The 25607-nt window shown below is 43.2% G+C and overlaps 3 protein-coding genes across 3 annotated transcripts in view; 1 reads left to right on the top strand and 2 right to left on the bottom strand.

Moving 5' to 3' along the window:
• The window catches only part of abcg1 (ATP-binding cassette, sub-family G (WHITE), member 1), a 391642-nt gene that overhangs the window by 122364 nt on the left and 243671 nt on the right, over positions 1–25607 (top strand). The window lies entirely within an intron of this gene.
• LOC125888490 (uncharacterized) lies at positions 961–11801 on the bottom strand. Its single transcript, XM_049575871.1, has 7 exons — positions 11796–11801; positions 7587–7773; positions 5479–5594; positions 5046–5262; positions 2710–2825; positions 1287–1403; positions 961–1065 (listed from the first exon to the last, which is right to left on the bottom strand). The coding sequence occupies exons 1-7, from the start codon at positions 11799–11801 to the stop codon at positions 961–963; spliced, it is 864 nt and encodes a 287-aa protein (XP_049431828.1).
• ece2b (endothelin converting enzyme 2b) overlaps positions 12775–25607 on the bottom strand; it is a 49826-nt gene continuing 36993 nt past the window's right edge. The window contains exons 9-19 of the mRNA XM_049577593.1: positions 23763–23905; positions 23556–23670; positions 20949–21059; positions 20745–20843; positions 20590–20667; positions 20344–20447; positions 20085–20195; positions 19671–19738; positions 17333–17523; positions 17143–17238; positions 12775–16387 (exon numbers count right to left, since the gene is read on the bottom strand). Coding sequence (XP_049433550.1) covers positions 16211–16387; positions 17143–17238; positions 17333–17523; positions 19671–19738; positions 20085–20195; positions 20344–20447; positions 20590–20667; positions 20745–20843; positions 20949–21059; positions 23556–23670; positions 23763–23905 — 1293 coding nt within the window. The 3' untranslated portion in view covers positions 12775–16210. The remainder of the gene's footprint in view (positions 16388–17142; positions 17239–17332; positions 17524–19670; positions 19739–20084; positions 20196–20343; positions 20448–20589; positions 20668–20744; positions 20844–20948; positions 21060–23555; positions 23671–23762; positions 23906–25607) is intronic.

The following is a 25607-nucleotide window of genomic DNA, read 5'->3' as shown; positions in this document are numbered from 1 at the left end:
GTCCACGTACTTGCAATGACTTGCACCAATGTGCAACCTAATAGCCTTGCAACGTCTTGCAACAGTACAGCTCACAGCGACGCACTGAGCTGACACTGGCTCTTGTGACATCACGTAAACTGCTGTCATTTCTACAGCAACTGGTACGTTCCAGCGTAACGTAAAGCTGAACAGTACAACAAACCCCAGAGAGCACATGGATGCATCAGCACAGCACTCAGCTCTTCTTGTATGCTGCCGTCTGTGGTTAGGTACCCTAACGTCACCTTTTATTTGCCGTATTGCATCTTTGAAAGGTCTGTGACAGCGACTCTGCTGTGGCTCTGGTGTTATTAGCAGCTGTGCTAGTTAATAAGAGAAGACGAGGACGCTGACAAAGAGAACACTGGATATGGACTCAGAGCCGGATCGGGCAGAGCCAGACCCAGGGTGCTTATGCAAATCTGTGCAGGGAATTAGAGGCGAAGGACACGCCAGCCTCTTATAATTTCACTCGACTGTTTCCAAACAAATGATGATAACACCAATCGTTGAGTCAACAGGCAGAAAACAACTTTGCCAGACTGTATTTCACCAGGAGAGAGGCTGATGGGAACCCTGCGGCAACAGGTGAGTGATAGTTCCTCTTATATGTGTTAGCATGTTATGTTATGTTATGTTTACTACTGTGTGTGTGCAAGAGCCACAGCATGCGCCCATGCATACAGCCCACGTAGCTACCTAGCTGTACAAAAAAGAGCACAAGCTTGCCGCTGATTGGTTACAAGGTTTGAGATGATCTGCGGCGCAATGCCTGCTGTTGAACAGGTTGAATCCCTTGCAACTGCATGAGTCGACCTGAGCCGATATGCAGCTGAGTCATTCAGACCACTGCAACCTTTCTCTGCAAAGTCCTGAAACCATTTTGCTGTGTCTGGAATCTTTGGTCTGAACTGACATCAAGATGTTTCGCCTTCAGTTCTAACTGAGCGGTGCAGCGTCACAGGCTTCAGACTCTGTGAACGTGACCCCTACAGAGACGCTGAGGTCACGTGAGTTGACCTTAATGACCTCGTTAGTGAGGGACTAACGAAACCGATGGAAGACAGATGGGATAGAAAACAGACGGGAAAACACACAAAGACAGGAAGTAAAACCAGACATGACTAACGAGGAGAGACTCTACAAAATAAAACAGGAAACTGCCCAGAAGGTAAGGCTGGAGGGGAAGGTGAAGAAAACCACGGATAAAATAGTCCTGCTGCTGCTCGTGCTGTGGAGACAGACAACACAGTCCTCCTCCATACTCCACCTTTCTGTGTGTAGTAGTCCAGTATGCGCTGAGTTTCAGGGCTGGTGTTGGTCTTATAGATGACGACTCGGTTAACCCCCAGGAGCTGCAGCATCTCCAAACTCTGAACCAGCTACAAGACACAGACACTCAGTTTGTCCATTCTTAAAGAAAAACAGCAGCAAGAAGCATCGAGGGAATATTCTCTGGATGGGATGGAAACGTGCTCGGCATGAAAGCACAGCCGGGTTTCTTTGAGGGTTTTGTTATTGCGTATTTCTCATGTCGGCCTGTCTTGGTCAGGATCACAGACTGTATATGAAGATGGACGACGTGTCTCCTCTTCCTCTCACTACACAAAAATGAAGCCAAAATATCCCCATCATTTGGAGGCAGTCTGCACAGTAGCTATCCCCACTGTAACGAGCTCCCACCCAAACACCCGTCCAGCCAATCATGAGCAGCACCACTGATCAAATTACTAATTAAAACCAAACTTATGAGAAAAGCGAACACTTAACAAAAAAGAAAAAACTACCTAAAATGATAGACATCATATTTGAGGAAAATTATTTTGATGAATATTTTGGTCCATGTCAAATCCAGAACGTGGACGGGGCGGGGCTTATGACCTTTACTGCAGCCGGCCACCAGGGGGCGATCCACATGGTTTTGCTTCATATTTGGGGAGCTGTCATGTCGTCCATCTTCATATACCGTCACTGGTCAGGATGTCTTAGAAACCAGCTTTTTATTTTCCAGTCTGGCTCTTTAAGGTCTGATGTGGAGGATTTAGTGACATCTAGTGGTGAGATCGCAGTTTGCCACAAACTGAAACTTCTCCCGCATGACAAGCATGTAAGAGAATGCAAAAATGCAAATGTTCCTATCGAGAAAGGGTCTGGTTTGTCCATTCTGGGCTACCGTAGAAACAACATGGCGGTCCGTATGTAGATAGTAACGGCTCATTCTAACAGTTCTAGAGTTATTGCAATTTTGAATATGTTGCGATATACTGAGTGTTGTGATCAAATATATTGTGATTTATTACCTTTTTTCAGCTGTAAATTATGTCCCAAAGGAAAACTTCTGTTGATTTCAGTCATGTCTTGCAGCAGCAAAATGTATCTAGTGGACAGATTATATTATTCTAGGAGGCTACCTCACGTTTGATTTGGAACAAATCGATACTTGGCACTTCCCTCACCCCTAAACAACTCTTATATCCACTTGATTCTAAACTAATAATTTTCATCCTTGTCCCAGTTGGCGCAGTTAAACTATAACAGCAACAGGCCGACATTTAAGGACGCCTTTTTTTTAGTCACTGCCCAAGCTCCAGATTTTGGCGACTTCAGCGTGAGACCGGGCTCGACACACTGGACCTTTAATAAAGTAAGAAATCTGTGACTGTAGAAATCCATGTCAGGTCACGTTACCTGCAGCACGTTGGTGAAATTATACATGGTGGAGAAGCAGACAGTGAAGTTGTAAGGAAAGGAGTCACTCCGCTTCTTGTGGTTCTTCACCTCCAAAAAGTTTTCATCAGGTGCACCTAAGAGTCCGAAGAAAAGAACCACAGACACATTTTTACAATCACACTCCGTTTAAACAGGAGGAGTCTGAAGAATGTCTGATGATATCTGAAAGACCTCGACATACAGCTGAAGTTGTATTTGTAGCCCCCGGCTTTTATTTGCTGAAATCACTGACCTTTAATTCCTTTTACATAAAACTGTTGCTCAGCAAAGATCAGTGAATACGATCAAATTCTTTATTTGAACCAGTGTGAATATTAAATAATAACATATCGATGATGTTATGACACTGGTTCATGGGACTTGAGGGTTACGGCACCTGGCATGGCGACACAACACAACTTTACCCACACGGACTAAAGGAATGAGGAATATGAATAATTTACCAGGTAATCGAGGACTGGACACAGATTCTGACTTCATGACAGCTTCAGAGGAAACGTGGGGAGTTACCACTAAATCTGAATGAATCACAGTCTTCTCTGGTGCTCACGGCTTTAGTGAGATGAGCTAACGATGTGTAGCGTCTCCATACTGACACAAGTTTAACATTTGTATTTGTACGTGCGATCTAAACAGTGGGTAGCCAACAACCCGTTTTCATACAGATAGATAGATGACAGATTTTATTGTCAGTCAAGGACACACGTAAAAAAAACAGCGCGCTAGAAAAACATTTCGTTGCGTTGACTCTCGGAATATCAGTTAAAATACAATTTGTCAACCATAAGAAGTGCTTTGTGTACAGTTAACAAATCTGCAATAATATATAGGAATAAATATAAAGTTTTTAAAATCAGTCGATAGTTCTAGAAGCAAGTTTTGTGTCATTTCATCGTCTATGTGGCTGTTTGACTTTGTTTGATTGAGAGTTCAGTCGTCTTACGGCCTGAGGGATAAAACTGTTGCAGACTCTGGCTGCGCTGCTCCTCACACATCCAGAGAACTATAAAAATGAACTGTTTGGCAACCAGACCAGGCCTCTAACTGAAACAGGCCTTTATTCCTCAAAATGTGTAGCCTCACCGGGCTAGTAAAACGGACTTTTACTGTTTCTTATTCAATGACTCGTCCAGTAAAACTCTGTGACCGTGTACGATGTGCTGAGTTTAACATGTTAGCATGTTGTCGTTTGCTAATTAGCAGCAAACAGAGCAGCTGTTGCTGATAGGACTGATATGTGAGGACATTTTAGGGGTTAGACTGTCCACTCATAAATCAAAGTACTGGACAGATTCCATTTTTGACCTCATGATGGTGCTAAATAGAAAGTCAGAGGATTAAAGTTAGCGTAGAGTCCGATCCAACAGTTGTTGAGATATTTCCTTCCAAACCACAAATGTGGCGAGATAAGGAGAGTCTCTGAGGGCCCTGACACGCTGAGCCAACTGTCGGCATTCGGTCAGTGTTGGGCAGTCTGTGGTTTTTTAGCGTGTTCCACACCGCTGGCACCGCTCAGCCACTGTCGGCATCATAGACGAGAGGAAGCCATTCAGCTCAGTGCACGATGAAGACATGGAAACAAGAAGTCAAGAGGGCAAATTAGGAATAAGGTGAGATGATTTTTAAAACCACTGAGCTGTTTGGCAGAAACTGACTGTAATCGTTTGTGTTATTGTTTGCTGAATATATTTGTTCTTTAAAAACTGGGTTGTGGTGTTTACGTGCTAACTGGCTAACTAGCTTCTTGAATCCGTCCTGTCGCTCTTCAGGTTTATAGTTTTGAATGATGAACACAGGCCACGGCTGCCGTACGTATTGGTTGGTCGCTGGCTGTCGTCTTTGCGGTGTATTCAAGGGCAACCTAAACTTTACGTGGCGCAACACTCATCCCCCATCACAACTAGTTCTGTGATTTCAGTTTGGTGTGTCTGAGTCTTCACACACGTCATCTGGGCACCACTGAAATAAACTGGTGTAAGAGATGTTAAAACTCTTCAGAAACAAAACATTTAAAGGTTACGAGTCGGACCGGTGATTTCCTTTTTGGTCATTTATTGTTTGATGGTTTTGGTTCCTCTGTCTGGTCTTGTTTTATCTAAAGGGTTGATTTCTTGAAGCCGAACAACATAAACATCACGTACACTGACGGCTGTAAATTTAACTTTTATGTTCTGTGATGAATACATAAATAATGAGAGGAGGTAAAGGCAGAAAAGTTTTTAACTTCCTGGACCAAAGTGGTGGGAACCCTGCCGCTAACATGCTAAACAGCTGATGGGCAGAACCTTCAGTACCTTTAGATTTGGCTGCAGCTGTGGTCACAGTGACGTGAGATGGGCTCTGACAGCCTGAGGGGAGGTAACAGAGGATGTCAGCCGTCCCGTATGGAAAACCAAAGTGATCATTGTGGATGCTGCAGAAACTGCCAGAGGTATGCAGTTGCCCTTGGCAACGGAGGAGGCAGCAATAGGCAACTCTCTCTTTCCTCAGCACCACTGCATTGACACGGACCTGCCAGCAGGAGGCAAGAATATGGATGTTACTGCAGTGTTATGGTGATAATTTCAAACCTACAGTTTAAATGTTCTCCATCACACTGTCAACACTTTCATCACATTTCAATCCTATTTTATTTGACTCTTTGTGTCTTACAGTGTGTTTCTACTCCTGCTGTTGTTTAAGTCTGAAACCTCTGGACTTATTGCCACGTTAAATCTCTTCACTGACCTTTTTCTTATAAGTGCGGTGCTCCAGAAAAGCTCCCAACAGCAGGGTCTTCGTCCCTTCGACCGCCACAACAGACACGTTTAGTTCCTGAGGAGCTGCACGAGTGAAAAGCGTCCCTGCACTCACACCACAGCAGCAGTAAACACACAGCCAAAGAAATGTGAGGTCAGAGTGAAAAAGATTTGTTTGTGTCTCATTTTCATTCCCGTGACTTTGACTTTTTTCTGACCATGCTGAAAACAACACCAGGCTGCTCCCATAGGACCACACAGACCTCTGCACACACCAGACTGGTTGGTTAGAACTTGAAGAACTCCTCCACCTCATTCACCCCCACTCACCTTATCCAGAGCCCAGGGCGAGCTCATCAAAAGCTCCTCTTCACATTCACACCCCTAATCACGATGAGGTCTAATCGCCAGAGACTTTCACACATTTCTCATCTTATGTGCACATGTAGATAAATATTCTCTCACATGTCAAATACAAACCAAACTCAGTCCTCTTAACGTGCGCCAAACAGTGGACAAACAGTATAACAATATAACATACACTCACTGGCCACTTTATTAGGTACACCTTGCTGGTACCAGGTTGGACCTGGTGTCAGAAGATGGGTACACTGTGGTCATAAAGGGATGGACACGCTCAGCAACAATACTCAGGTAGGCTGTGGTGTTTAAACCATGCTCAGTTGGTACTAAGAAAATCTCCCCCACACCATTACACCACCAGCAGCAGCAGCAGCAGCCTGAAGCGTTGATACAAGGCAGGATGGATCCATGCTTCCATCTGAATGTGGTTTTTCCAATCTTCTATTGTCCAGTTTTGGTGAGAAAACCCGTGTGAATTGTAGCCTCAGTTTCCTGTTGTTAGCTGACAGGAGTGGCACCTGGTGTGGTCTTCTGCTGCTGTAGCCCATCTGCTTCAAGGTTGGACAAGGTGTTGTTGCTTCAGAGATGCTCTTCTGCACACCTTGGTTGGAACCAGTGCTTATTTGACTTCCTGTTGCCTTTCTATCATCTTGAACCAGTCTGGCCATTCTCCTCTGACCTCTGGCATCAACAAGGCATTTTGGCTCACTGGATATTTTCTCTTTTTGAGACCATCCTCTGTAAACCCTAGAGATGGTTGTGCTGAAAATCCCAGTAAATACTCAGACCAGCCCGTCTGGCACCAACAACCATGCCACGTTCAAAGTCACTTCAATCACCTTTCTTCATCATTCTGATGCTCCGTTTGAACTTCAGCAGCTCGTCTTCACCATGTCTACATGACTAAATGTTAATGAGCTGCTGACACCTGATTGGCTGATTAGATATTTGTATAAATGAGCAGTTGGACAGGTGTACCTAATAAAGTGGCATGTAACTGTATATTGACGTATTTTGTTTTTCTACTGTGACGTGTCCCTGCAGTGCCCCTCATGATCCTGATGAAAAGAAGAGCCCAGGTGGCATTGAGAGAGAGATTCCTGTAACACACACCCTGTCACTACATTGTGCGACCAGATAACCTTTGTAAGGGGGCGATCGCACAGAAATGAATCGCTTCAAAGACGCTTGAAACGTTGGAAGCGCTGATTCAATGTGTGCTAGCTACTGGCATCTGACGCTCAAAAAGTTGAAAATATTTAAACTTTTCAGCATCTACCCACGTCTAAAAAGACACCGGAAAAACGCCTGTTTAAAAAGACGCTGAAGCGTCTTTTTAAACAGGCGTTTTTGCCGGTCAGACGCGCTGTATCATAGGAAAACAATGGTTTTACTGGTGTTGCGTTTCTAGCGTTTCATCTCGGTGTGATCGCTCCCGAACAGACTGTTGTAGAACAACAGTGATGATGTCACCCTGAAATGTTCTGACGGTGTAAGTGTGAGAGCAGCACTGCAGCTTCAGTAAATGTTACGTCCAACACCAGAAACAGAAGCAGTGAAAGACAATGAATGACATTAACGGAGATTAAAGGTCACGAGGGAGAAGTTCAGAAACAGAAAATTGAAAGTCAGATAGGCGACAGCAGCTGAGGAGCACAGGAAGGACAGATGTCACACAAAGACATTTTAGAGTTTCTGAACACATCGAGCAGCGTTCAGTAGCTGTTAGTTTACCCGTTGGTCCTGGCGGTGTTGGCTCCACTTGGTAGTCCTGGGAGAAAAACTGGAAGGTCACGTTGGACCTGTGGATCCACAGTAAATTATTCTGGTGAGGTCGTAGAACCTGATTACATTTTAGGTTTAAGTTGTTGTTTTGAGTTTCTTTCTGATTTATAATTTCCTGGGTGTTGTATTGCCCTCCCTGCTGCCACAACACACTGTTCTCCACCGACCCTGACACTCACATGCACCACTGATGTTGCTGACTGTTCACGTCTCATTCATTTGTTTTGTGACTTCCACCCTTTTCAGTATTCTCCCTCTTTTTGTCTGAGCCATGAGCCGGTTCATGCCGAACAAACAGCAGCTGGTTTCTTTCGGGGAGATAACGTGGCGCTGAGAAGCCACATTAATATCAGAAATGAAATCCGAGTGAGGTCACAATGACCTTTGATGAGTAACTTTATATAATTTCATTCTTGAGTTTAAAGTGGATGTTTGTACCAAATTAAAGAAATTCCTTAGAATGAAACGGTCACCGTGACTGTTGACCCATGACAGGTCATTGTTGAGTTTAAGTGGACGTTTGTGTCTGGGCAAGGTCACCAGACTATCACAGGGCTGACACATAGAGACAGACAACCATTCACACTCACATTCACACCTACGGACAATTTAGAGTCACCAATTAACCTGCATGTCTTTGGACTGTGGGAGGAAGCTGGAGCACCTGGAGGAAACCCACGCTGACACGGGGAGAACATGTCAGAGCACCTGCAGCTGCTTTCCTGTGTTTCTTTTCTTTGTACCTGACTGGAAACACCTGTGATCTATACATCCATTGAGGACGTGGTGGTTAAATACCTGGAGAACTGAACGGTTGAATTGTAGTGCATCACAGTCTGCGACCTTTACTCCCGTCTGGAGGGAGGGTGGCGAGCTTTAGTTTAGAAGATATACTTTATCCATCCCAGAGGGACCTGTACGTGCATCTTTTTTTTTGTCTCTTTTTCAATAGTGTCCTGGTCGAGACAGGCAGCAACATCAGTGACAGACAGACGACATAGACCATATGAGCAATGTAAAACACAAAATAAGAACAACATGTTAACATACACAAGGAATGAACCATAAAAACTCAGAAATGGCAACTACATATGATTCCAAACACCGGCTATGACACACTGAGACAATAGATGACTCCGTACAAACATCCTGCAACAGTGCTTGGAAATGGTCGAGAGGAACCACTGAGTGCAACTTTGAGTCCGTCTGCAGAAGATTCCACGGATGAGGAGCTGCAGATATGAACGCTCGCTTGCCAAACTCAGTACGCAGCCTCGGTACAGACAATAAAATCATTCTGTTAACTGAGAGCATTTTTAATTTTTTGCCTCATGTACACACATTAATACGCTGGAAGTAGGTCAAGAATAACTTTGCACTTTGAGCCTTCAAAACTGCAGACTGTTGGTACACGCCAGGACAGCGTGCAACAACAGTTGGGAGATTTGTGAATAGCATGCACTTTGTTTTATCAGCATTCAGGACGAGCTTCAGATTGAACAGGAACTGTTGAGCAGCAGAGCTGGGGGGATGGGCTGCCTTGGACAGGCAGCTGGGGGTTTGGTGCCCTACTTGGGGGCAGCTCGGTGGTGCACCTCTCCAGCTACCAGTCCATACTTGTATATTTGGTCCGGACTGGGACTTGAACCGACGATCCTCCAGTTTCCAACCCAAGTGTACTGAGCTACTGCCACCCCGAAGAGTTGTTATTTTACTCATTTTATTTTTTTATTGTTAATTTTTCATTGGTTTCTTTACCTTTACAGACATTTTATTAATATTTTCTACAACATTTCATCAACATTTTTTCATATGTTTCGGTGACATTTTTCAGACTTTTCAGTAACATTTTATTGGACTATTGGATTTTATTTTTCAGACAGTTAATCAACAATTTTTTAAAACTTATTTTCGCTCAATTTATCAACATGTATTTTCAGATATTTTTAAACATTTTTTTGACATTTCAATAACATTCATTCAGACATTTTAAAAATATTTTTTGGACATTTTATCAACATTACATTACATCAGACGCACAAACCAAACACACACATACACCCCGTGACACTTGGTTTGTCTCCACAGTAACATGAAGCGATAAGATCTGCTGTGTTCATTGTTTAGAGACAGCAGTGTGTCCTGAAAGAGTGCACACACACTATGTACTGTATGAGGGCGCTGCAGTGTTTTTATCACCCTGCAGACAGACGTCAGTTTGTTAGTGCACCAACATATTTATCACAACTAATGTGTCATCTCAGTTTAACCCTTTAATGTTCTGCTCAGCTGTTGGCAGAGCACATTTTGAGTCACTGCATCTTAATGAAAAACTAGTCCATACTCATTATGTACAGCATACCATACCATGACTTAGTCATACCAAACATTAGAAAACAACACCAACATTGGTCCACAGGGGGAGCCACAGCGATCGGTCGCATTTTAGCCATTTTGAAGCATTTTTCTGTTGTTATAGCGCCACCCAGTTGCCACTTAGAGTTAAATTTCTCCAGTCACCTTGAGGCGTCCTGTTCTACATATCTACCAAGTTTAGTAAAAATCCATATGGCGGTTAGGCCTAGATAAGAAATGAGCTCTCTAGCGCCCCCATTTTGTTTGATGGGCTCAATAATGGAGGGGTCCCCTCAGATTATGTGTGGTCATATGCCTACAAAGTTGCGTGGTGATGGGTGAAACCCTTGAGATGTTCTACACCTTTATGTGATGAGCCACGCCCTCCGCAATATTCATTGCCTTATAGAAGCTCAGTTTTAGGAAGTTTTCCAACTTTTGCCAAGAGGGAACTTTAGATATTGCTCCCTAGATTATGTTCACCCAGTTTCATGCAGATCGCTCAAACTTCCTAGGAAGAGATCCATTTGAAGTGTTTTTCAAAACATTCAAAATGGCGGAAAATCTATATAAGCGGAAGTTATGGGTTCTTGAGGCAAATGTGTTCCTCATGAGGAGAGGCATCTCTGTGCAAAGTTTCATGTCTCTACCACATACGGGGCATGAGATATGCCCATTCAAAGTTTGACATTTCAATGGGTTGCTATAGCGCCCCCCTTTGGCCAATTGATGTAATATTGCTTCATTGGCATCCTCCCATGACCCTCTACCACTGTGCCAAATTTCACATGGATTGACCAAGTCAGTGAGGAGAAAAACATGGAACACACACACACACACAGAGTTTTCCTCATTATATAGTGAGATGTCTGGAATTTAATCCAACCTGCCTGATCTGTCTCCAACATTCACTTTACGTATGTAATGCAAGAAAAAAAATCTAGTTGCAAAGTGTCTTCTGAAAATAAACTTACAGTCTCTGCCTGTTGGACACAAACACTTTTACACAATAAACGTACGTCAGTAAAACACCTCATATTTACTTTTATTTCACGTGCAACAAACTTAGATGGAAAAAAGCATCATGGTTTGGCTCAACGTTCATACAGGAAATGAACAGCAGGCTCCTGGGTGAAAGTCTGGTGTCGTTGGATCCATCCACCTCACCTCCTGCTCGCCTCATTAACCAGCTCCTGAACTTACATTCTCATCCGTCCGGTGGTGTTATTAGCTGTCGTGACATACTGCCACAAGAGGATGCCTGTTTCTTGTGTTTGTGTGGTAATCAATGACCATGTGGCAATATTTGATGACTTCTGAATGAGAACAGGTTGGTCTGAACGTGTTTTAAAAGCACTTCAGTGACTGATCTGAGATAAAGCCACTGAACGCTGTCGGGCCAAAGATCTAAATACATGACTACAATGTAAATCTGCTGTGAAAAAGAAAGAGACACGACACTAACCCCCAAATTCCACCAGATGCGTGTTGGTTGCGTCTGCGCTCACTGACTGTCAGCAGTGCTATCCTTCGTGTGCTGAGCTGTACTGTCCAAACAATCTGATTGGCTGCAGAGGCTGATAGTTTGAACAACAACGTCTGATTGGATAGAAGCCCCTCGCATCACAGATGACATCTTCAGATGGTAGTATTGTACTTATTACTGTGGTCACTGGTTAGTTCTGTACTTTAACTTCAGTAAAAGTAACAGTAACACATAAAACAAAAGCTGCATCAGAAGTAAACTAGAATCACTGCCTCGCTGTTGCTCCGCCTCCACGAACACGTCAAGTTGCAGTTTACGTCCATGTCGGTACAGACTCACATGTTGCCATGACAGCAGACAATGCTTCAAATATGGATGGATGTGTCTGAACCCATTAGTAGCACCATGGACAGTTTGTAATAGTTACGGGCAAAAACATGTTTTGTTAAGTCACAGTAACTTTGACCTTTGACCTTCGGCCACCAAAATCCAGTGAGGTCATCATCAAGTTTAATTGGGTGTTTGTGCCAAATTTGAGGAAATACCCTCAAGGTGTTCTTGATATATGGTGATCATGTGTATGAGAAGGATGCAAGGTCGCAGTGACCTTCAACGGACAAATTCTAATCAGTCCATTGTTGAGTCCAAATAGAGGTTTGTGCCAAATTTGAATTCCCTTGAGGCGTTGTTGAGAGACTGTGTTCACAAAAATAGGACGGACAGACAGACGGACCAAAGTTCATTGTTAAGTCCAAGTCAACATTTGTGCTAAATTGGAAAAAAATATTTCTCAAGGTGGTTTTGAGACATTGCATTGACGAGAATGAGACAGACAAGGTCACAATTAGTTTTGACCACCAACGTCTAATCAGTACATTCTAATGTCCAAGTGGACATTTGTACCAAATTTGAGGAAACTACCTCAAGGCCTTCTTGAGATATTACTTTCATGAGAATAAGATGGACACAAGGTCACAGTGACCTTGACCTTTGACCACCAAATCCTAATCAAGTCATTGCTGAGTCCAAGTGAAACTTGGAAAAATCCCTCAACATGTTCTTTGGATGGATGTCATGTTCACAAGAATGAGACAGACGAGGTCACAATGACCTTGACCTTTGACCATTTGAGTGGACGTTTGTGCCAAATTTGTACTCCCTCAAGGTGTTCTTTAGGGAATATAAATATAACCTCTGTAATTTTAAGTTGTTTTTTTAAACACTGTAAATGAGATGACACTTGTGTATTATGGGATGTTGAGTGTGTAGAATTTATAACGAGAGCACGACTGTGAGTTTTATTGTATTCAGTGTTTATTATGTTTGTTTTACACAGCGCTCTGATTGGACGAGCAGAGCGGCGACGCCTCCTTCAGGACACAACAGAGTTTCAACAAGCTGCTTTTATTCTACATCAGAACTACTGTACATACACACACACACACACACACACACACACACACTTTGATACTTCTATATTTGTGAGGACCCTCCATGAACCTTTGATCTGGTCCTCACAAACATAGACAAACAACACACACACACACACACACACACAGAAATGTCTTTGGCAGGAAGCAGCTTCTTCTTCTGCTGAACAAACGACGACAAACACACAGGAGCTGCACGGGGATCGGCCAGTGATGTCATCAGGAAGCGAAGCGCGCGCGCACACACACACACACACACACACACACATAGACAGTGTACAGTGTGTAGTGTTGTCACTTTAAAATCTGAATACTCTGAGTCCAGGTGAACAGCTCCACCTGCTGTCACATGCAGGTACCTGCACTCAACAAACAGCAACACAAAGGAATTGTGGGTAATGACGCTGAGGTAACATGTCTTGAAACTAATGTTTTCCACCTGATGAAGTTTTAATTGTGATGTAACTGAAACATGTTTACACGTATGATACTTCGTCTTCACTAAATACTATATCTTATATACGTCATCTGTTTTAATCATCATATAGTGTTTTTATAACCAGCTGTCGTCTCTCGACGCTCTGACATCACAGGAAGTCCTGTTCAGAGTCAAACTGATAAAACAAACATTTTTGAAGATAAGTCAGAAAAATAAAAAAGAAAACAGGAGTTTAAACTACTTCACTTAAACTTCACTCACTGCACGGGATAAAACCAGAACCCGTCAAACCCCCAAGCTCATTTTAGTCTCTGAACGCCCCATGTTTATTTTGTTCCTGAACGCCCGACATTCATGTAGGTTCCTGAAAACTCCACAACTGTTTGAACTCCCTGAAAATCCCACACTCTTTTTGCTCCTGAACACCCCACACTCGCCTCACACTCTTAATTCCCAGAGACTCACAACTGTCCTGGATGCAAATCCTAGGATAGCAAAGGAGTGAGCCGCCCTACTCCTCCTCTGATTGGCTCATGCTTGTTGCCTTTGTTTTTTGGATTGGTTAGGTTTCGGATAAGAATGTCAGTGTAAGCCAATCAGAGGCTTCACTTGGATTCAGAAATCTGCCTCCTGGACACACATTGAAAGCCCCACACTTGGTTTTGAGTCTTGAATGCCCCACACATCTTTTTAATTCCTGGACATCCTACGCTTGTTTTAATTCTTGAATGCCCCATGCTCATTTTTTCTTGATGCCCCACATTAATTTAAGTTCCTGAGCGCCCTGTTATCCATTCAGTCCCTGAACGCCCCGGGCCCAGTCTGAGAATAGAAGGAGTTTTATGCTGGAAGGTTTTAAAGACTCGTGAGACTGATCTGTGACGTCAGACGGTAAAATTAAGACGTCTGATGGGACTTTTATCGCGAGGCGTCAGAGCTCGACAAACAGCTGATAACTTTATTTTTTAAGGCGTCCATTTTTAATTTTTAAGGCAGTATTCTAAAGTCAGTTTTATAATGGAGACTAATTTTTAAGGCGTTTGTTTTTCAATCAGTTCTGATTCATTAACTCTGTTTGGGTTACCATGACAACACTAGCATGGCGGTTAGTGGTTAAACATGCAGAGTGGTTAAAGTACACAGAACGACAGACCGAACAGCATTTTCACTGTGAAGCATAATCTCTTCATTTCCACCTTAAAACTGCAAATAATAATGATTCAATTAAGGATAAAGGGGAAAAAATAGTTTCTTAATTTACCTTAAAATGGCCTTAATTATTCAGGTAAGGTAAAAGTTCAGGGATGATTTAGTGCCATTTCCTACAGTTGACACATTTGAACTATCCCACTAATTAACACAGGATTCGGGGTGAACCCCTGAATTTGCACCAACATTTACAAGTTTAGGTCCCTTAAGGTGCAAATTAAGGGGTACGTTATGGCACAGACCTTGCTCATGAATACAGCTGCAATTAAGATATTTTAAAGACATTTTAAGGGATTAATAATAATGAATGCACTGTAATATATTTAGGTGAAGATGTTAAATTAAGGATTAATTAATGGGTTTTTTGTTATTTCTAATTTTTAAGGCGTTTTTCTGAAATTAAGGCAGCACTTCAAATTCAGTGTTTTAGTAATCCTAATTAAGGCGTTTGTTGTGATGTCACCAAACGACACTGAACTCCACAGTTTGTAATTCGGTTACCATGACAACACCAGCATAGCATTTAGTGGTTACAGAGCGCTGACATGTAGAGTGGTTTACAGTTTGACGAGACAGCTGACTGAACACGTTACATCACCGACATGATCCCTTCATTTTTACTTCAAAGTCCACAAATTTACCCTTTAATACTGAAGTAATTAAGGTAATTTTAATGGGATGTTAGGGGGGAAGTAATGGATTGTAAAATAAATTATCTGCATGGGTTAAGAGCATTTATACCATTTTTAGACTTAAACAAAAAGCCCTTAAGATTTTTTTTTACCAAATAACATAATAGCCATTCCTTAATTTCTACCTTAAAATGTCCCTTAATTTTTCAAATAAAGTTGAAGGTCCAAGACAGTTTTATGTTATTTGATAAAAATTTAAGGTGTTTTTACTCTGAAACCATGAAAATGATCAGTTTTTCCCAAATTTAATTTGAACCCTAAAAAATTTCACCTTAAAAGGCTCTTAATTGAAAAATTAATCAGACGATTTGCACGCACACACACACACACACACACACACACACACACTCGCACACGGCCATGACTGATGATGTAACAGTTCAACTTTGTATGAGGTCATCACAGTGATGTCATCAGAGAGAGTTATAGAGTGCTTTCATACAACAGTCAACACGCACGCACACACGCACGCACGCACACACACACACACACACACACACACACACACACACCCAACGAACCAAAGCCCATTAATAATAATAATGATCAATAACGGCAATAAAGCAGAAATCAGCAACATCGTTGTCCCATGTGGCTTCATCCCCATCTTCGTCTTCGTCAGTCCTTCGTGTCTCGGTGTGAAGTCCACTGAGTCCGATTAGTTTCCAGACAGGAAGTCAGTCTGATCGTCTCTAATTAACAGATTGATATTAACGGTATGAAACTGAAGATACACCTGTAGCGCCCCGAATGAAACCTGATAACGTCCTGATCAACTCCTCTAATTAAGACACTAACCAGCCGGCTAATTCAGAAACTCACCTGTCGATTAACAATCTGACTTGTTAACAAACTAAATATGTTTTTCTACGTTTCTGACCTAACAAACCGACCTGTTCATTAACAGACTGACCTAATTAACCCTGACCCTCCTCTGACCCCCGTCCTTGTCAGCAGTCCGTCTACCACACCTCGCAGCGCTTCCCGGTGTTCATCGGCGTTCCTACAGGACAGTTGAAGTGGCGGCTGAAATCTGGAGAGTTGGCGAGCGTGCCGATGACTCTGTATCGGGGGGGACTGTGGGGGTCGGTCACCAGGCCCTCGTGAGCGCTCTCTGGTGTTCGGACTGAACACCACACCTGAAAACAAAAGCAAAAAAAAGTTGTTCCTCTGATGAACGTCCACTTCGTTCCTTTCACTCTTTACTCTGACATGGTGTTCATGCTGTTTCCTGGTTGGGTTGGGAGGTTATTCAGCTCTAACCAATCAGCAGAGACTGATGTTTTCAATCAACACCGACACAAGGCTCGGGCGGCATCACGGTTTGTTTTGTTAATGAAGTAAAAAAAACGGTTTGACTGACTTCATTGAATGGTCAGTACATGATAACCTAACCCTTTGCCATCTTTACTATTGACGGTAACTTTAAATAAAGCTACATTCAACATCAACCAAAGAACACACTCCTCACACTCCTCGTTATAGAGGAGTGTCTACAGGCACTGCATTTCAGTGTGATTCTAACTGATGTGTGAAGTGTGTAAGCTTCGTCTCATATTAATGGATTCGATGCAGGTCGATGGAAAGCGGAGCTTTAAAGAGAAGTTCTGTAGAAAACACCTGCGTGGCCTTTAACTAAAACCACATTAAACACTTTTATGTTTAAAATGACGTCTGAAGAACAGAATTAATCCAGATGGCTGAATACTTCATCAGTCTGGTGCAGAATTCAGTGGCAGCAGGTAAAAATAAATCACAGTGTCATCAGCATATAATTCGACATCAGGACAAGCAGAGCATTGGTCATCAATAGAAACAGACGTGGTCCCAGTATAGAGCCTTGTTCCATGCTGTTCTGTTAAGAGGGTAACAGAGGTGTTATTGTTTGTCTCACCTGAGCAAATCCCACAAAGAAGAGCTGGTCATTTGTCAGGTTGACAGCAGGAAGCCTCTTCTCGTCTCCGTTCCTTTGGACCCACGACCGATAGGCCTGATGAAATAACATCAATTTAGTCATCACTACATGAGAAACAAACGGCAGGGTGTGGTATGGTTCAGTACATTTGTTTCATTTTGTTACTAACATGGTAGGCGGCCTTCAGTCCTCCATTGTCAGCAATATTTTCTCCGAGTGTCTGTTTTCCGTTGACATGTTCTCCGTTGACGGTGTAGTGGTTGTACTGATCCATCATGCACTCTGTTCTCTGACGAAACGCGTCCACTGATGAGTTCTGCCACCACGGCCTTAAGTTACCTTCTTTATCGTATTCACGACCTGACAGCAGGAAGGAGGACATGAACACTCAGATGAGTTTAATGTTTATTGTTCCTTTCCCTTCACTCTGTCATGATAATCTATTGATGCTTTCACTGTCATTTACACTTTAGGGCAAATATGACTGATGTGTGTGGTTCTAACAAACACTGAATTGTCTGTGAGACAAACATCCTCATGAAACAAACAGATCAAATCCGAAGGACTTAACTTCAGGTTCAGGACACAATGCAGGGTCATTTTTGACACTGTTGTTCTAAATGATTTATTATTGATACAAATAAAGATATTAGATTTGAATTTTTCATTGTTTCACACAGACAGAGTTCCCTGAGAACAACCTCCTAACACTTCCTTTAAAAATCTCAACAATCATCCAAAAACCTCTGAGACACCAACTAACATCAATTCAGTGACACCTTAACAACCAACCCTGACACAAACTGGTTTGGTTTCACTTTCTGAAAAACGTCCTGAACATGTCCTGTATAGATGCTACAGGCAGACACAGCAAGTTGTGTTAAGCGCCACAAAATGATCTTAAACCTGATTATTCAATCAGCCCAGTGCTGATCAGCTGCTCTTCTATCAGACTAGGAGCTGTGAGCGTGGAGGAGATGATAACCTCTGTCCCCTTATTAATGTCTTCAGAACTCCGGCTGTTTTTTTTAAACTACCATATTTACAGATGAACTCAGTGATGGCGAGCCCAGCCCAGCGACGCTGTGGACGGTCGTGGATGTGGAGTGGCCTACCTGCTCACAGAGGATGTCAGATTCGCTCGACTTGTTCACTCTGATTCCAGATAAGGACACAGACACTCATAACTCATCACAGATTGTAGCAGGAAACAATGCTGAACACACTTCACGACACCAGGAACTGAACTTTTGAAACTCTGGAAACTAAAAACTCTCAAATTGAAGGAAGTTGAGTTCAATGTGAAGAGACGTATTCTTTTGTTTATTGTCTTTACAACAGCTCTTCTTTGTTATTTTCCACACAAACCACAGCACTGTGAATGTTTGTGTTACTGGAGGAGGGCAATCAAAATTGTCAACTGTTCAACACAATACCAACTCCCTTTGCAGGTTCTTTAAGGTTTATTACTTCTATCAGACCTAGATAGATGTTACTGTCTCTCCTACCCCACCCAGTTAGGACTAGAGGTGCAGATACAGATACAGACACAGATAATGATGTCTCTCTACAACAGACTCTCAGTGTTAAAACTGAACCTTCCAACCTGGTATACTCGCTGGTATTTCCTGACAGGCTTCTGATTTTTCTACCCAACTCCAAGAAGGAAGGATCAGAGAACAGTGCATGTTTCCTTCACTTACTGACCACCTGTTGTAAATAAGTGCCACTGAAAGCATTTTGGAGATCAATGTATTTGAAGGTCTATTTAAAACGAGGCTGCGTTCACACCTGCCCTGTTTGGTTTGGTTCAGTCGAACTCCTGTGTGTTTGCCCCCTCAGTGCGGTTCATTGTGCAGGTGTGAACACAGCAAAACACCCAGACCGAGACCTTCTTGAAGAGGTGGTCTCAGTCCGGTTCCAAAGGAACTCTGGTGCGGTTGGTTTGTGGTGAGAAGGTGTTGCGACCTGGATGTGAAGCAACTGCAGTCACATGACACATTGTTTGGGTTAAACATGAGCATGTTACAGTCCTGGAGGATTATTAATGTGCACCTCCTCCTGTACTGCCTTAATATGCACATTCAGCACATCCAATGCATCAAAACATTGTTTTCTAGTTGGAGCCGCGTTTGCCTCGTTTTCAAACTGTATGCTTTGACTAAAATGAACAATGACAGCAATATAGTCCACGATGAGCAGCGCTAAAATCAACCTGCGTAGTTGTCCCTCCATTGTGACATTAGAAAGTGTCACATTTATCTTGCAAGTGTACTCTTCTTCAACGTTTGCTTTACTTCCTGGATTTTTCCCACATGGAAATTCTGACCAATCAAGAGCAGCTTTCTCACACAAGGCATTTGATCTGGTCCTCTTGTAAATGCTGCCGTGAGAACACCAACCAACTCTAGGCAATTATACAACTTTGGAACAACATGAGTCCCTGATTCAGACCAGAGGAGACCACTCTAGGGCTGTCAGCAGCCTGAAATAAACTTTGGACTCACCCTGATCATCGAAGGCGTGCGTGAGCTCGTGACCCATCACCACCCCGATCCCGCCAAAGTTTAACGCCCTGAAAACACAAAAAGATATTTTCAAAGTTTCTCAGGAGATTTAAAGAGTCCAGAAACCACAGACCAACGGTCTAAAGTCCCGTCAGCGCCTCCTTCAAACAACATCCTGATGATCAGATATTAGTGGAGCTAACACTCGTCCTGTGGGTGGTGCTAGAGGACTTGTTGTTTATATATCTGACTGTCTGTAACAAATTCAGCTTCTCGTGTCGGGACATCTCACAGTAAGTTATTATTATTTTACAGGTTTAATGAGTCATCAACAGCTGACAGACAGGTGGACACACACACACACACACACACACACAAACACACACACACAGGTAGATATGGAGGTAAACAGACTTGGGGTGGTCGTGGGCGTAGAAAGGAGCTTGGAGGATCCCGGCAGGGAAGACGATGCCGTTCTTAGTGGGCATGTAGTAGGCATTAACTGTAGGAGGAGTCATACTCCACCTGATAGGAGGAGAGGAAACAAGGAGAGGAGGTGAGGAGAGGAGAGGAGTTAAGTTGTGTTCCTACTCATTGGTCATAAGGACAGAAGACGTTTTGTGAACCCCTGATGTGTGTGTTCGTGTGTATTACTGGTCTTCATCATTATTACTGGTCTTTGTTGGGAGTCTTCCTCAGCTGGTCGGCCATCACTCGCGCTGAGAAGTTGTAGAAGTTGAGCATGTTCTGGAAGAAGCTGTCGTCTGACACTTCATACTGAAACACAACACGTTAGAAGGTGTTGATGAGAGCAGCAGGGGGCAGCAGAGCGCCGCCTTGTGGTGTCACACTGAAATACAAACAACCTCTGGAATAAAATAAATCTGTGTTGACAAGATGACTGACAGCTGTCACTCACCCCGTCATAAACATCGTCCAACTCTTTGGGGTCCAGGATGAATTCTGGGAAGCCGATCATATCGTAGATCGCGTCTGCCTAACGAGCGACAAACAGAAACAGTTAGAGCAATCAGCACTCTTCACCTCCACCTGTCGGTCCGCCCGCCTGCGTACCTTGTCTTTAGCAGCCTGTCTCGTTTGGTCGTCCATCCAGCTGAGTCGGTCCAGAGCTTCTTTGAAGGCTGAGCGGATCTCGTTAATCATCTCCTCGGCCTGAGAGAGACAGAGAGACGGAGATGAACTGATCAGACCTGTCTCTGCTGTAGAGACAACATCATGTCCACGACGTCTTCAGGTGTGAACGGTGCTGTGACTCACGATCTCTTTGCTGTGTTTGTCGAAGGTTGCTTTAACGAAGAGCGCTCCCAAGGCAAAGCCCAGAGTGTCGTCAGTGTTCCCAATACACGTCTGCCAGCGGGGGGTGCAGGACTGCGACAAAACACAACCAGTTAGAGCCACATAGGACCAGTTGCAGAACCATTAGAACCAATTACAGACAGCTGGAACCAGTTTTCCCAATGGTACCTGAACAGTTTGAGACTTCACAACCAGTTTGAGCCACACAGCAAAACCAGTTTCTAATGGCTCATTTATTAGCCTGGCTTACTGGGGTCCACTTGGTTTCGGTACTGTTCACATTTGACCTGATACTGGGACCATCTCTGGTGCCTGGAATTTTGTACCAGAACCCAACAGTCCTTGTTTTCGGTACTTTCTCTGTAGCTGCAGGAGTGGCGTAGTAGTAGACTAGTAAAGAAAACAAACCAGCTGCCAAAACTGAAGCATCAATCTCCTGCGATAGTTTTGGCTGGCTGGGAGGCTGACGGAGCAGCCTTGGAGCGTCGTGGCTGGCTTCAGGCTTTGGGGTGCTTCACAGCACTTCCACCTCATCTGAACCCGGCGTTCTCACCTCGAGGTGCACTCAGGTGCCGACATCCAGCCTCGATGGATTTAACGTGAATTGGGCCTCTGCAGTGCTGATGTAATTTGGACAGAGTTCGGTGCCCAACCCTCGGGTCCACAGCCAGGTAAAACCATCTTAAATCCACAGTAACCAATGAGAGCCCAGCACTCTAAATTAAAACCACATACTTCCCATTATAACCAGTTAGAGTCCATCACATCTACAGCTCCAGCAGGCCAGGACCAGTTAGAGTCAGTTACACACCAGTTAGACCAAATCCAGTTTCCCAGTTTCCCTGTTAGAGCGAGTTAGAGGTGTCCAAACACATAAAGCCCTCTTACATCCCAGTGAGAACACCCCAGAGTGGTTCCAGTTAGAGCCCAGTAAAACCAGTTAGAAGAGCAAAGATACAGGCCAGTAGAACCAGTACTGAGCTGCATCAGTTCCACCAACAGGACCAAGACTGTGAGAGGATTACTGACCATAGTTACTGTAGTCATAGTATCATTACAAGTACTTCTACCTGCTGTAATCAAAGAAACACACTGGATCAGTCACAGCACCAGTAACACTGGCACTATCTGTAGTTTTTACACCAGTAACAACAAAGTTACAGTTACAGCAGTGATAGCAGTGAGAGTAGACGTTCTTGTACTTGCCATAGTAATAGTATTATTATCTCTAGTATTGGCAATAACAATAGAAACAGTAGTAGTTATCCACCTTACTCCTAGCCCCCATGATGCCTTGCATGAATTATGGGCGTGACTTCTGGCGCTGAACTGAAACTGGCGTGGTAACGGTATGCTAACGATTTGTTAATCCCCTTTCTTGGAGCAATTGGGAAACAAAACATGTGGAACACACGGCCTGTTACATCTCTGACGGCTGCCTCAGAGCATGCTCGTCTTCCTTGAAACCATCAGCTGTGTTAACGTGTTGTTAAATATGAGTTTGAACTACCTCACAGTAAACATCTGCTCCTTCTACAAGATCCTGTTTGATTTCCCACGACTCATAAACACACACTAACTCCTTCAATAAGCATTTAATATAATACTGTATTAATCATTCTCCTCCACTAATTATGATCTAATACTCTCCAAACTCTTTTGATTTTATTATGTCATTCCAAATCATATGAAAGTGCAGAGGATGCATTAGCGTAGGGTGTGTGTACACACCTGACAAACCACATCCCGTACTGATTCAGGAAGGGAAAGAGCATTTTATATATTTTTATTTTTTGGACAGAACAGCCAAGTGTGGAGGGGAGAGAGAGAGAGAGAGAGAGAGAGAGAGAGAGAGAGAGAGAGAGAGAGAGAGAGGGGATGACATGCAGCAAAGGGCCACAGGCTGGAGCTGCTGCAGCAACAGCCTTGTACATGAGGCGCCTGCTCTATCCACTAAGCCACCGACGCCCCAAGAGCATTTTATTTTTCAATACGGACAATCCATTTGAAAGTTACACAGAATGAGTGGTTATCTATTCCTCTCTGTAGGTCCGTGATGAAAACTGTCCTGTTTGTGTTGGGTGCTTGTTCAACACTCTGGTTGCTGCTGAAGCCAAATATTTCGATCAGTCTGGTTGGTAATGACGTTACAGATGTGGACAGCACAACAGGTACCAGAGCTCCTCAGGGACATTTTAGAAAACGCAAATTTAATGTTATTAATTTAATGTTAAAACAAAGCAGTGTTTGCTGCATTAAAGGTGAATTACTTCAGAAAAGATCCGCTGTTGGTGGTTAGCCACTGAGATTAGTCACTGGAGCAAATCAGAGACAGTCTGTGTGATTAAACAGTTTGCTGCCACTTCATCTCTCTGTCCGGAAGTTGCACCCATCTTCATTCCTACTGCAGCGCCCTCAGAAATAAGGTGGATAGCAGTACTAACAGTAATATTTGTAGTAGTTGTAGCATTAACAGTGATATTATCTGTATTATTGGCAGTAACAATATAAATCTGTGGTGTAAAACAAGTGGCAGCAATAACAGCAGTAGTGTTGCAGTATGAGTACCTTCTTGGTGCCGTAGAGACTCTCCAGCAGTTTGTCCTGAGCGTTCTCAAAGCGTTGGTCCAAACTAGCTACACTCTTCTGAACTAGCGTCCACATCATGTAGTTATTCAGAAGACTGCAGGCAGACAGACAGAAAGACAGCTGGTGAGACAGGTGAGAGACAGGTGAGAGACCTGCTGCCGTCTTTGACCCTGGACAGTTTCTGACCTGCGCTCCGTCTTGTTGATGAGGTCAGACACCTGCTGCAGGTACTCTCTGGCGTACAGGACGACAGGTTCAGTGTCGTTCAGCTCCAGAGGAGACAGAGAGGACGACAGGTAGTCCAACCAGTCCACGGCCGGAGCCAACAGCTAAAATACCACAGAAGAAGAGAGATTAAATTAGAGATACAGATACACAGATGATTTCTGGTGCTGGAAGAAAGCACACAATTATATGAATACCTTTCATTTGATCTAATCGTTGCTTTTATCTTATTTTATCCCCACTGTTTACTTTTACTTTTTTTATTTATTTATTTTATTTTCATTTTACAGTTTTTCTCTTTTTGTTTGTTTATATTTTCTATATTTCATTGTCATAATTTTCCAGTCTCAAAATCCTGTATGTACACTTGTTTGTGTTCTCCTTTAAATTGGCTCGGTGTTATTTCAGTTTTGGGGTGCGTGTTTGTATGAAGCTGAGTTTTCATGTTTTTATTTTATTTATTAGGTTATTTGTCAGGCACCATGCAAAACACAGTGTGACAGGAAGTCTAGCTGAGGGTAATCGTGGCCTCTCTGCTTCAGAGTGAAAACATAATCATCATCACGACAATATTCTCATACTTGTGACATCATCATTTCAAATTTGATATTTTTTTTTGTCAGCCTCTGTATTATTAATCTAAACTTTGGAAATATTAATGTGATCCTTTACGATACATGATGTTTATTTTCATTTCTCCACTGAGAGGAAAAACTGATCCCAAAAAGTGAAAACTGGAGGCCGTGCAGAGAGAAGACTCCAAGTCACAGGTTGTCACAGTCAGGAGGAGGAGCTCCAACTCTTCATCATCTTAGAGACACAAAAAACTGCAGGAAACGTTAACCTGGACAAATAACTGCACAGAAGGCTTTTCCAGTTTTAACGCCCCGAGTTGTGCCGAGTCGATAGAGAGGACAAAGATGGACCATCTCCTGAGTCACATTGTGGTGACATCAGATGTGCTTCATCGTCATTCAACATTCAGTGACGATTCAGTGGCGTGTCAATCAATTGTCACATGACATCATGCAGACTACAGCTCCTGTGATCCTGTCGGCACCTTAAAGGAAACCATCAGAGGAGTGAAGCGTGCACGGTCAGCAAGCTGCAGAAACTGTGAGAGAAATAATTCAATGTGCCGCTCAAAGGCCACCGTCAACTTTTAAAGGAACAGTGTGTCAGATTTAGCGGTGAGGACCACAGATTACGACCAGCTGAAACTTCTCCTGGTCAGAATTCCTTCAGTGTTCACAGTTCAGGAGCTGAGTTATCCTCAGAGGTCTCTTCCAGACCAGCTGATTTACACCACTCATCTTGGAGGGGCTGCTAACTACAGTGGCCGACATGAGCGACAACATGAATGTCTCTGTCTAGAGCCAGTGTTTGGTTTGTCCGTTCTGGGCTACTGTAGAAACATGGCAGTGCAACGTGGTGATCTCTGTAGACGAGGACCTGCTCCCTGTGTAGATATAAACGTCTCATTCTGAGAAAACAAAAACACAAGGATTGCTATTTTCAGCTGATGATACACTAAAGAAAACAGTGATTATATTCACTTTCTGCCTTTAAATCCCATTCGATCCGACACACTGGAGCTTTAAGGTGGAATACTTTCTCACATCAAGGCATGAGTTGGTGTCATGAATCAGTCAACATATCTTAAAAGTCAAAATTACAACTCTGACTCTTCCATTTATTTTAAGCATCCCTCTTAAAAAGTAAAAGTAAAAAAAAATGAAAATTAAAAAGTAGCTGGCCAAGACGTGATCCTTGGGGGACTCCAAAGAGAATTTGCAGTGCAGTGCT

This window comes from Epinephelus fuscoguttatus, linkage group LG5 (assembly GCF_011397635.1).
Source record: "Epinephelus fuscoguttatus linkage group LG5, E.fuscoguttatus.final_Chr_v1".
NCBI lineage: Eukaryota > Metazoa > Chordata > Actinopteri > Perciformes > Serranidae > Epinephelus > Epinephelus fuscoguttatus.
The sequence above is the reverse complement of the archived record's forward strand: the minus strand, read 5'-3'. Positions and strand labels throughout refer to the sequence as shown.

Excerpts from the sequence above, each read along its gene's own strand:
- LOC125888490 (XM_049575871.1), bottom strand. Across the intron at positions 5,595-7,586 it reads AACACCGCCAGGACCAACGG|GGACGCTTTTCACTCGTGCA; the intron begins GTAAACTAACAG and ends GTGTGAGTGCAG. Across the intron at positions 1,066-1,286 it reads ACTACACACAGAAAGGTGGA|TCCCTCACTAACGAGGTCAT; the intron begins GTATGGAGGAGG and ends CGGTTTCGTTAG.